The following is a 13,253-nucleotide window of genomic DNA, read 5'->3' on the forward strand; positions in this document are numbered from 1 at the left end:
AACAAATCATGAGTAACGCTCACAACATCCACAAATAAAACAAAAAATCATGACAGGAATTTGTAGAAAAAATATATCCCAATTATGTTCTTTCAAAAGACGAAAACCTGGCAAACTGTCAAGTTTCGACAGTTTAGATAACAACACCTTCACTATTAAATCAATATCTGTTTTTGGTGAACTAACCCTTAAAAAACCCATCTGTGGCTGATTGAGCCTCATGTTGGGTTATTTTCAGAGCTTCCAATTATATATTCCAAAAATTCTACATTATCTTAACATCCTGTGTTGAATATTAATGCTCTTCTCACACACAAATACATACACACCTATCATCTTTCTGGAAAGACACACAGAAGAGTTTCTGATTTCATGTAATATATTCTTTATTATTCCAGTATTAGTTTAATCATTGGTGAAATGGATTTTAAGAAATAACCCGAAGCCTTTTGAACTTTACTTTTGAATAGCAGCTTTCTGTATTGAGCAGTCTTTTGGCATTTTAAATGGGAGTTTAGCTCAATGTTCCTCTGAGCTGATGGATGAGTCTCAGCTTCCCTCACAAGTTTGGAAAGAGTCTCTCTGCATTCAGAGCGCTCAGGCTTTGTGATTAGCAAACATCACACCGCTGCATGCTAATTCTATGTAGCAGTAGAAGTAGAAGAATAGTAAGTAATTACTATCCAAAGACAAAGAGAGGAGCTATTTGTGTCCCGCACTTGATTCTTTTGCTGCATTATAAAGAAGCCTGAATTCATCACTTGTACCTATTTCTTTCCCTGCATTCAGAAGTCTCATGTGATTCACCATCTAAAAAGCCTGCGTATGATTGCAGGTCTATAAATATTGTGAGTGTTTCTTCTCAAGATTTCAGAAAACATAAAAGTACGAGTATAGGAAAAAAAGCAACATGGAGCCCAAAAGCACTTCTGAGTGAATACAGGTGTTTCTTCTGCAAAGTATATCTTCACTTTGACTTTTAAATTGAAACCAAGATCCTCCAAGCTCTCATTAAGTTGCACTTCCAAACATGTGAACCTTTTCTAGTTTTTTTATTATGCTGCTGGATAACCTAAAAAGCAGCTTGTGGAGGATCCTGGGAGAAGCACGCATGGTGTTTGCTCCCGTCTGTTAGGGAATTGATTTAAAGTACGGAGGTCTGATCAGAGGTTTTAGGGGGGAAGATTATCGTGCAGTGTGACGGCTTTACAGATTCAGACCCGGATCAATCCTCCTCTCATGACACAGCAACGCAGCAAGATTACCGGGTTAGTGAGATGAATCTGTATTCAGCCCTGAGGTTTCTGTCTCGCAAATATTGCTCTCTTTAAACTGGACCAGATGGTGCTCTCAGCTTTTACTGAAACGACAAACTAATCAAAGAGGTAAATTGAAATAAAGAGATTTTAAGGCGGGTTTATGTTTCCCTCGCAGCAAAAAGCAAAGTTGTTTGTTAGAGCTGCAACGATTAGTTCATTAGTTGACATTTTCTAGACAAAGATATCTAACATTAGATAGTTCTATGTCATTAAACATGAGAATTCACTGCTTTTTTCTGTTATCAACCATTGTATACTGAATGTATTTGGGTTTTGGTCTGTTGGGTGAGCAAACTTGGGCTCTGGGGATTGGCATTTTGGAGGCCGAACATATGAATCGATGCCTGTACTGCAGTGACACAGAGCTGGATGAAAATCTTCAAAGTTCCGCTTGAATGAATCAGACATCAGCTACTTTGTTTTAGAAATGGAAACAACACATCCCTTCCTGTCTCTCTTCACATTGCTGTGTTAGTGAAATGCAGTTCCATATCACTGGTATGGCACCCAGACTCTCATTTAATTAGGATTTGTTTTCGTAAACGCCCCTAGCAGAGCAGGAGGAGTCGTCACACATTTGAAACCATTTTGCAAAACTACCTTTAACATATTTGTCACTTGAGAATAGATAAATTAATGGAGGTAAACAGGATTAAAACTGTAAAAAAAATATTTTCATTTCACTGGGTCTTTAAAGCCTACATGCTAGCAGGCTATCGGTTTCTAGCATGGCTACCTACACACTGCGGCCCTTTGCGCTAAATGCTAACATCTGCATGCTAACATGCTCACAATGAAACAAGCTGATATTTAGCAGGTTTACCATGTTCACCATCTAAATGAACATACTAGCATTTGCTTATTAGTACCAAAAGTGCAGCGGAGGTTGATGGGAATGAAAATATACTGGACGATTTCAAAAGTTTGACCTGATGGTGGCGCTAGATGTAAAGCCAGTGGATCTCCAATCTTCCAATTATCCCTGAGGGGAACATGGATGTCCGAACCAAATATCACGGCAATCCATCCAACAGTTGTTTAGACTTTTCACTTAAAACCACAACCTCTTGATGGTGGCACTAGTGGAAAAGTCATGGGATCACAAAGTGAAGAGGGTTCATCCACTGGGAACCATTAACATCTGGACTGAAGATGTGTGTGTTATGCTTTGATTTCCAGTCGATGCTACCACTCCTCTCCCTCTGAACTTGAGGTTTTTCTTTTACTGATATGACCCATAAGTAATTATTTCACTTGTCTTGGAAGTTCTCAGTTTGATTTCTATAAAGGATATGATCTGCTGCTGCTGAGTCAGCTGAGAGAAAAACACCGTGAAATACAATGAAGATAAATACAACAGCATCCCGCTGGTTTATGTGCCTGCAGTCAGGTGAGCCAGACAACGGCTGAATAACAATAAGCCATCTGTAACACAAGCCATCTGATGTGAGATAAAGTGCTGTGGGCTGCTTGGATCATTTCAAGTGTATTCATGGAAAACATTTAAATGTGTTTTATGCAGCACTGGGTTGGAAATATCTTCCCTGCTGTGGGGGACTCAGAACGAGATGGAGAGATCAGATGATGGAGCACTCAGCAGACCGTTTCATGAAATTGTTGATTGTCCTTTTATTGTTCTTTGAGTAATGAATGTGACCAAAGAGACCAAAGAGAGAGGTTATATGTATTCTTCAGGAAAGAAGATGTTGTTAACGCGCTGATTAACTGAGCTCTTGTTGCCACAGCTGATTGTAATCTATGTTCAGGGCTCATTCACTCTAAATGAGGCGTTTAGGAGTCTGCTGTGTTTGTTCTGGTTGGTTCCTGCAGTTCAGAACAGATGCATTCAACAAATACGCACAGAGAAACTTGTAAATGCAATACAAAAAGTTTGTGTTTATATATTATTTTAGTTATTGTTGATTTTTAAAGTTTTCTATTTATTTATTTATTCTTTATTGTGTGATTTCTTATTAATAATACTTGTTTTGATCTTGTTTTTTTACGTACGTCTCTTGTTTGCACTTTCCTCTCTGCTGCTGTAATCCTGCAAATTTCCCCGCTGTGGGACTAATAAAGGATTATCTTTTCTTATCTTATCTTATCTTAAATGTATCTCTCTTTGAATTCCTTTAAACAAACTAAAGTTTTTTAGTAAAAACCTGAAGCAATCTCATAATGTCACAGGAGACATTTTACTGCAGAAAGAAAAGCTTTTGATACTTTAAGTACATTTCACGAAGCACTTTTTCACGTAGGATGTTGGATGTAGGACTTAAATGGAGTACTTTTACATCTGAGTACTTCTTCCCCCTCTGAAAAAAACAGTTTTTGTCATGACATGATCAGCTAAACCTTTCTGCATATTTCATCCAGATGGATCTCGGAGGACTGGGAGCATTGTACCAAAACCTGCGGCAGCCTGGGCTTCCAGATCCGGACCGTCCGCTGCGTTCAGTACCTCACCGAGGGCACCAACCGCTCCATCCACAGCAAGTACTGCAGCGGGGAGAAGCCGGAGAGCCGGAGGCCCTGCAACAGAGTGTCCTGTCCGGCCCAGTGGAGGACCGGAGCCTGGTCAGAGGTGCAGTACCCACATGACTCATGTTCAGTGTCATCTTGGTTCCAATTAACTAATGTCAGCTTACTCGCTACCGGCTCGCAAGATTTCCTGCATTGTTGATGCAGCAAAGACCTAAATGTGCGAGATCTGATTTCTTGACAAGATCATATATGAAGTGAAACATGAGGCGTCTGATATTTAATTTAGAGCAGTGTCATATCTCGTTGGAAAACACGGCAGTTTCAGTTCTCTCATTTCACCAGAAGAGACCTTTTGAAACCATCGAAAAATCCAATAAATCAGACGTCCCGAGAGAGCAGAAAAGAGCTAATGAGAAGCAATTTTTCAAGCCAGCAGCTGATTTGTGCGAGTTGGTTTCAGATTATTTGATAAAATGGTCCATCTTTATGTTGGAATATAGCTCTTTATTGAAACTGCATTCATTTATCTTGTATCAGTCACAAACTCCTTTGGACTACAGCTCAAGGTTGTTTCATTTAGAAGTAAACAGATTATTGTCTCCATGACATTTTCCTTCTAAACAAGTGTAAAAATAGCCTGTTAAGGTTCTATCATGTAAAAGGGCTTTGTTTTCTGCTTTGGTTTCATCTGTCTGCTGATCAACCCTAGACATTGAGTGATACATGGTTTACACAGTGGGCTACAAAATGTACAAAAAGCCTACTTGATGTGGGGCTTCTTATAATCATATTTTATTTACGTATCTACTTGACCCTTCCTTAAGTCCCGCCTGTGGAACGCAGACTGTCCAATCATAGCGTAGCATCATCCGGCTCCGACCAGGGTTAGACAACTATCCGTCTCTGATCCAGAGACTCTCATGCAAACGTTTTAGATGTTCTTCATTTTCAGGCCGGTTTAGTGGATTTGGAGCCGGTCATGGTTAAATGCTGTGTAATAGTTCGACATCCTGGTACGCACATTGTAGAGCCTCCTGTCTGATTCTCTCTTAAATCACTTTTTTGTTTTTCCCCCAAAATGTGATAATATTTATGCAGGGAGTGCAGTTAGTGACAGTGTGGGCTCCATGTTCGCTCTGACATCTTGACAGCGTGGCGAAGAGTAATTTCCCCGTACACGATTTGGATATTCTCCAATTATCATGGCTATCATAAAGTGCATTGTTCAGCTGCCAGATTGAGATATAAAACAGAAAACCATTATAAAAAGCAAATAGAGTGGATTGTGAAGTGGTTTTTAAAAGGCTGTTTAGAGTATCAAGTGAGGAGTCAGGTGGTAGGCAGTGGCAGAATAAAACAGGCAATAAAAGGTGTTTTGAGAAAGTGTGAGTCACCGCAACCTTGAAAGGTCTTTGAGCATGCAGCCATAACTGGTATAGTAAAATATTATAATGTGAGTTTAGCTGTTAAGACACAGGAATGCAGACTACAGACATACGCAACCGATTGCATGATCCTCCTGATGGAGATAAAAAATAAAGTTGAGATGTCCCTTCTCAGACAAACTCCTAAACCACGGTCATAAAAACCCATCCAGACACCAAAAACCCAAAAAGATAAATGAAAAAAAAAGCTTTTTTCATATACAGGACTTAACATGTGTTAAGTGATAGACTTTAATTCCCTGCAGATTCCTCTGTGAGGCATCCAGTCTGAAACGACTGGTTTTTTTTCCCAGGTCTACTGGGCAGCGAGACATTTTCGATTGTAGACGTTCAAGTCTGCTATTATCCTACCCACTTATCCTGACATTTCCTGCTCCCTGGGGGACATGCCTCCACTCCAGAAGACGGTGTTATTTCTGTTGCATGTGTTATATCTGTGCTCCTCCACAGTGCTCTGTGACCTGCGGAGAGGGGATGGAGAGGCGTCTGGTCACCTGCCGTCTCGGAGATCAATGTAACGGAGACAAACCGGAAACCGTGAGGTTTTGCAGACCGGGACCCTGCCACGGTAAGCAGGTCATTTATTAAGAATACCTATCGTAGTACTCTTCTAAAATAGGTATCCTGCATTTGCTACGGATCAACATTTCAGCACATTGTCCGTCTTTATGAATGGCGATCATCAAGCAGTTCTTTCAACAGTTCCTCCAAAACAAGAAAGTAAAAAACATAATTGTTCCTTTCCTTCTGTAAGCTTTTTTTTTTGCAGGTTTCACCTCCTTTACTGCAAATTATGTATTGTTCTCAACCTTCCAGTTGGTTTCCATTAATTTCTGCATGGCATTGAAATCAATTTGGAGACCCTTCAAACTGTATGCACTCTATTCAAGATTTCATAAAATATTCTGCCCTTCAGCTCACAACGTTAACCCACCTGCTGCCTCTGTGATGAATTACTCATTCAAGGTTTTAAGAGTCTGCAATTTATTTTCATGACTAGAAAAGAAATGAATGGAGAATAACTGCTGCCTGGAAGGAAGGATGCATATGAAATTTAAAAAAACTCCTGCATGGTTTGCACAATAGTCATCAGTATAGTTTGTTTGTAGTGAATGGACTGACACTTCCACAGTTCTACCTTCTACCTTGTTTACATTGTTATTTATCTGATTGTTTCCGTCTTTTCTGTTTAAAGTGCCTTTGAGTAACCTTTAAAGCCTTATACAAGTAAAATGTATAATAATAATAATGATTTATTTATTTATTTTCAAGCGGGACTGTAACTTTCGAAAAAGAAAAGATAAACACAATTTTCCTCTTATGAATAAAACGTTATTCACTTTAAAACACATAAGTTGAGTTTGTTAGGAAATTTAAGATAAATATTTATGTGTAATTGACATTTCTGAGTGATCTTAGTCATTTTATGACTCATGAATTAATGAATGGTCGGTGGCCGGTCATGACTGTTTTGATCAGCAGCTGATTGATCGGTGAATGCCTCCTTCAAAGCAGCTGAGTCATTAATTGGCACTTTTTCCCACGGGGTCTACTGATAAATGAAAAAAACATAGTCTTGCCTTAGCTGAATTCATCTTTCTACCATCTTTCCTGGCATTCATTTTAAAACAGCAGAGCATCTTCTGTTGATAGTCAGCTAAACCGTGTCATTCTCAAATGTCGACATATACCAATTACGTCCTTGAACTCTTCCCATAAAAGGTAAATGCCAAACTGATTTGCAGCAGAGATACAGAGATAAATTGGGATGAAGATGCAAAAAAAACACATTCTGTTTCCGGCAGTGCATCAAAGCACAAAGTATATATCTCATATTGCGTTACACTCTGTATGTGTCTGCTGTAGGGTATAACTTCTTAAGAGCTTTTATGTGGTGTTCTGGATATGCAGCGAGTAATGATTAAACCACATTCCTACCGGTTGTGGGTATTGAGATATATGCTTTGAGCATACTGGATTCAGATTAAACATCTCTGCCTTATTGACATTCTGAAGCACATTTACAACATTTCTTACAGAAAGGCAGAAATAAAGAAGCAGGACTTTGCAGCAGCTAAAAAGAAGATTGAAAGTCAGGGAGATGTCTGAACATTTTATACTGTACATTAATAATTAATTATAACTTAGTCATTTTATAAAGTTAACACTATGTAAAATAACACAATTGTCAAAGTAAACTGTTTGTTATGGTACTTCACAATTTTGTCCTTAAAGTAAGCAATTTATGATCCACTGGCGTTAAACTTATCAACATGAAAGCAAAATGTATGTAAGTGCATGTGTTTATGTGTTTTTATGTTTGTAAATAGGTTTGCCTTAAATGACTCCTTGAGGGACAAATTAAGTGAATGATTATTGTTTTTCTGTTTTCCAAGATCTGTAATTATGGGACTGTAAATAGCTTCTTTACTTTCTTTGTGTGTTGCATTGATTAAAATGAAGTCGATCAACAGCAAAAACAAATCAAAAACATTTTCCAGTCTGCATACTGACTTTAACAAAGTCATAGTTTGTGCCTCTTGTGTATTAACGTAACATTTTGAAGACTCTTTTAACGATTCTGCATGACAAAATATTAAGTTTATTGCACGATAAAAAAGTTTTGTTGTTGATGAGGATTCACAGTTTACAAGTTATAAAAAAACTTTTCTTTTAAACCAAATGGATAGAAAAGTCTTGAAGGATTCTGGAAAAACCCTCAGAACATTTATAAGCCTCTTTTAGAAATACCGATGGTTACGAATGTTACTCAAATGTAATGCTAATGGCACAAGCTGAGGCTAACGCAAAACCTGCATAAACTAAAAAGTATGTACATTATTTTGGAAGTGAGACACAGCTCTTGTCAACACGGGTTGTCTTTTCTTCAGAAAAAAACTGGAGGTTAGATTTCATAGTTAATATCTGTCATCAGTTGTATGCTAGCTACCTAGCGTGAGGCTCAATGGACAGAATGTTTACCATTTTGCCGTTTGAATCCAGAATTTAACCCCTAAATATCAAACAAAACTGGATCTGTTAACCCCTCATATTAACAGATAATCTGGACTGATCGGTACAGATCAAAGTCCCAGACCAGGTTTCTCGTCCCGATTGGCGGGAACGGTGAAACTCCCAAAACTCCTGCAGTCTGGGGCGGCTTTAGCAGACTTTAGTAGAATGAGCATCATTCTGTTCAATACTGAATGTTTTTTTTTTTATGGCATAAACACTGAACCCACTTCTACTCAGCCTGTTTGATCTCCTTCCAATGCCGTCTCTCCCAGCTTTTCATCACAGTGTGACACGCACCCACATTGTTTGCTCGTCTCCTTTCAGATGAGCCGTGTAACGGAGACAAGTCCATCTTCTGCCAAATGGAGGTGCTAGCCCGATACTGCTCCATCCCGGGCTACAACAAACTGTGCTGCGACTCCTGCAGCAAACGCGTCGGCGCTCTGTCTCTGTTCTCGGAGGCGGCCGAGACCGAAGACCACGTTCGATTCGGATCGGCCTCCCAGCTGCTGGAGACGCTGACGGCCTCGGTGGCGGCGGCGGCGGCGGCAAACGGCACTCGAAGCGGTAAACAAGGGCCCGTCGTGAAACACGCCCCCACCCCCGCCACGCTGAAGAAAGCCCCGCCAAAGATGACGACGGCGCCGCGGCGGGTCCCACGACACATGGGTCTCACTGGCAGGAAGCTGCCGGCAATGGCGCCAACTCCCCCGGCAGATTCCACAGAGGGTCAAAGGTCGAGCAGCTCGACAGGTAGCCGGCGGCCCACAGCGTATTCCGAAGTGGAGAGATGAGAGCGACGCCCTTTTCCCCTTCAGGACTCGTAATGTACAGCAGCTTCATCCTGAGTCCTCTCACGCCAGAAACACCACAGAGAGATAAAAAAAAAAGAAAGAAAAGTGCTGGTTCACTTTGTTTTTTTTAGAATTCCCCTTTCCCTTTTTGGCCCTCATATTGACTTTAAAAATGACATCTCACAGGGAGCTCCCGGAGCATATCACGACTCAAACAGCCATATGCCTTTGCTTTTATACATTTAATTTAGGGGAGAAAATAACACAATAAATTCAAACGAAAGGGTCTGAAAATAATTTCATCCGTGTCTAATGAGAAGAAATGAAACGCAGTGTCGTAGTGAGTCACTTTAGGTATCAAAAAGCCAAAGGACAGCTTAATATTCAAAAAAGGCAACTAATTAATTTCACCGATTCCAAACTTTTTTACCGGTAGATGTTAGAAATAAACGGTTGCTTAATTCCAACCGAACCTTTTTAACCTAACGACCCTCAAAGCTTTCCTTGAAGCCACCTGCAGCGACGGTCGCAGTTAGGTGTCCGTATTCTCCCCCCTCCTGATTGTTCTTTTCCTCTGGTCTTGTCATTTAATGAATCGGGTCTGCAGAGCGTTGCAGCAGGTCTTCCGGCAAATCCTCAGCAGACGGTGAGACGGAAAATGTCAACAGGTGCAGTCATTAGAGCTGATTCAATTTGTGAAAATGTATTCGAACTGCAGAGGCAGAACGCAGGACAGAAATCGACACAGGAATTGGTGCAGAAATAATTGTTGCAACAACCAAAACACAGCGGGAGTGTAAACAGTTACCTTCACCATGATGTTGTTCTTCATGTGAATAATCCCAGATGCTTTGGATTTAATTAACGTTGTTTAATTACATGTTTCAGCTAATGAAACGCCTCCATGTCACATCGATAGACTGTCACCTTTAAACTGGGTGGGAGGTTTGATTTGCTTTGAATTTGAAGTGGAAGATGATGAGCAAAAAGTTTAGAAGATCATCTCATGCAGCTGAAAGTCCCCTTTTTTTTACTTGAACGTTACACACAGCCATTTTCTTGCCAAAAAGATGTAAGTGTGAAGCTTGACATATAGAGAATCCACCGTTCCCAGTACTTGAGGAGTCGAAACAAAACCAAACACCAGACTTTATATGGCCACTAATGGAAAGTGGCCAAACCAGTGAGAACCATTAGGAAAATGGTTTTAGTTGTATAGATTTTTTTTTATATAACCAGCAATGTCTGTTAAATGGCGCTCTACAGTTTCTATGGAAATGGGTATTTATAAAGGTTCCTGTAAATACTGTACATGAAAATATCAGTATTATTTTAAGAAGTTGAGGATACTTTCAAAAACCATTTTAATCAATTATAATAAAATATATTATTCTGAATGTTTACAGTTTCAGCAGTGGTGTTAAATGGACATTAATGATGACCCATCTCAGTCTAAATGCTTATGCAAAGTTCATTAGGGAATGTTTTAAAAGAATAGCTCAACATTTTGCGAAATATGTTTGTTTGCTTTGTTGCCGAGAGTTAGATAAGAAGATTGATACCACTTTCATATCCGCACGCTAAATATGAATCATCAGCCAGGAGACTTTAGCTTAGCATAAAGACTGGAAGCAGGGGGAAACAGCTAGCCTGGCTCTGTCCAAAGTACGCCCACCAAGCTGATGAATTCATATCTTATATCGTTTGAGCAAAACCGTTGTGTAAAAAAACGACACAAAGAGTTTGTTAGCATTGGACGGTCATTGTGTTAAGCTAAGCTAAGCTAACCATCTCTCAGCTCTCATGTTTTTTCATGCAGACATGAATGGTGTCAATCTTCTCCTCTAAGTTTTGGAAAGAAATCAAATAAGTCCATATCCCAGAGTGTCAAACTATTCCTTTAAGAAGCATTCATTTAATATGTTAATTTACCCCAGCCTTTATCTTTTTTCTAAATCATAAGTTTGTATGGTGCTAGCCATCGACCTTTTTCAACTCTTTGTATTGCCCTCCTTGTGAAAGTTTTTGCCCAAAAATGTTGAAGTTGTTAGGTCAAAGAAGGGAACTAAGTGGGGAACGCATGTAGCAAGTTTTCCTAAAACTGTATGTTCAGTACAGCAGGTGCTTGTTCAGCTTGAACAACTTAAAAAAAGTGAAAATTTGAAAAAGCATCTGAAATGTGTTTTGAAATTTTCTACTTTGATGTGACCATGAAAGTGCAAATGCTCATCTTGAAAATGCTGTTCAGCGTTGGATTTGCAGGGGTTTTTCACAGTGACATGTGCTGTTTGAAATCAACTCACTTAAAGCTGCATTAAGCGTTTTTTGACCACTAGGGGGCAGAAAGACTCCCAAGCAAACTCACAGTTGCATATTTCCAGATCCAGCAGAAACAGAGCAACATGAGCGTCCCATTGAATCACATTTATGTCCACCTGATGAATATAAATCCAACATTCACTCTCCTTTTAGCTCCGTTTTGGTCCCCTCCAACACCTGAGGTAAACGGGATAATCTGTTAATATCTTTATCCTCTAAATGTTCCGCTTTTTCTCACCAGCTGGCTTACTTCAGCTCTCTGCAGTTTGGTGCTAACATACCAGCAGCTGTTAGCCATTAGCTGGGGAAGCTGTGCAGTGCTGCAGGTGTTTGTTCTCAGGTGGTTCAGCGCCCTTTCACAGTACAAATTGGATTAAATTTGAATATCAAAAATCTCGCTTAATGGAGCTTTAAGCTCATCACACCCATTCACATCCAGTCTGAACAAGGTTTCGTGTTTGCAGGAACAAAGCATCATTGTAAGCACAAGACGCTAAAAGGATTTTACCATATTTGGATCATGTTTTGTTTTTTTCAAAGTATTTCTGGAATGGCTTTTTTTTTTATTTTTTTTAACGTGTTAGAAGGTTCAGGAGAGAGAAAGCTATTTATTTAAGAAAACAAAATCCTCACAACCACCATGCATCTGACTGCAATAGCAAAGACACAGTTTTGTGTTTTCAGCAAAGAAATAACTATTCACACTCACTCCTGTGTGCCAATGTAAAGTACATGTATATAGCATTGAGTACTTAAATATTTATTGAGAGTTAAAGGGTTCCGCTTTGTTTTTACAGTGTGTGCAGTGCCACCTGGTCAATAAGCTGCAGCAGAAAAACCATTGAATCACATTTATGAAAAATATTTCATACACATTTACACCTTTTTAAATGGATTTCTACTTTTAAAAAAAATACCAAAAAAAACACGATAGGCTAGAAATTACATTGTTTTTTTGCAAACAATTAGATGTAAATATACATGCTCGATCTTGAGATGTTTTTATTTTGTTGTCAGAAGGCTGTTTTTTCTCAGCTGTTTTGTAGAAGTCGTTAACAGAGCTGTTACATCACAGTGACATGTACTGACCAGACAAATGCTTTATTTTAACCAATAAAACATTAATAGTTTAGTACCAGTAAACCAGTAAAGTTGTTTTTTTTATGCTGTTTGTAGATGTCAGTATTGTCTAACATTTTTACATTCCCCTCCCTTGTTCTTTTCACATCCTTTACTTGCTGCCTTTACAACATTGCTGCTAATGTTACGCAGAGCTTGTAATGATAAATAGGATATATAGTTGTAGATGTTACATTGACAATCCCTGAGCCTCAGACAGATATTACTGCAATGCATTCTCCATGTACTGTATTAATACCCCCTGTGCTATCCGTGCATTGAAGTATTACGATTGTCACGACTGTCGGTCACTCTCTGCTCTTTTCGCTTTTCCTATGTATTTGTGTAGATTGAAGTGTACACTACTGATGCTGTTTGTTGTAATGGGGAGCACATAGCAATAAAAGATATGATTAACTACTCGGATTTCATTTTTTCAGGCTTTCTACTTGGGTATTGCAGCATTAAAGAACAAAATCGGGTCAATCAAAATCATGTAAGTCAAGTTTGAGTTGTTGAGCAATTTTTGTTTTTGTACGGTTTAAACAAAAAATACTAAACATAATAATTTATGAGGTTTAGAGCCGTCAATTCTTCCATGTTTCTAGTCTTAATGCTAAACTAGCAGCTTGGTCTCACACCAAGGGTTTCAAATACCAATGCTTGGGCAGTGACACGCAACATCTTGATACCGACGCACAAGAAACTCTTCATAGTTTTTATGAAACGCAGCAGGCTGATTTTTATTGACCCCATTT

At 39.2% G+C, this 13,253-nt stretch overlaps 1 protein-coding gene across 5 annotated transcripts in view; it reads left to right on the plus strand.

Annotated features, from left to right (window-relative positions):
- Positions 1 to 13,253, plus strand: part of adamts3 (ADAM metallopeptidase with thrombospondin type 1 motif, 3) — a 230,648-nt gene that overhangs the window by 130,564 nt on the left and 86,831 nt on the right. For 3 of the 5 annotated variants that reach the window (XM_054610315.1, XM_054610314.1, XM_054610316.1), the window contains exons 20-21: positions 3,696 to 3,903; positions 5,699 to 5,816. In XM_054610315.1, coding sequence (XP_054466290.1) covers positions 3,696 to 3,903; positions 5,699 to 5,816 — 326 coding nt within the window. Of the gene's footprint in view, positions 1 to 3,695; positions 3,904 to 5,698; positions 5,817 to 8,587; positions 12,934 to 13,253 lie in introns of those variants that run through there. The other 2 variants (XM_054610312.1, XM_054610313.1) reach the window with 1 other exon arrangement.

This window comes from Anoplopoma fimbria, chromosome 13 (assembly GCF_027596085.1).
Source record: "Anoplopoma fimbria isolate UVic2021 breed Golden Eagle Sablefish chromosome 13, Afim_UVic_2022, whole genome shotgun sequence".
Classification (NCBI taxonomy): Eukaryota; Metazoa; Chordata; class Actinopteri; order Perciformes; family Anoplopomatidae; genus Anoplopoma; species Anoplopoma fimbria.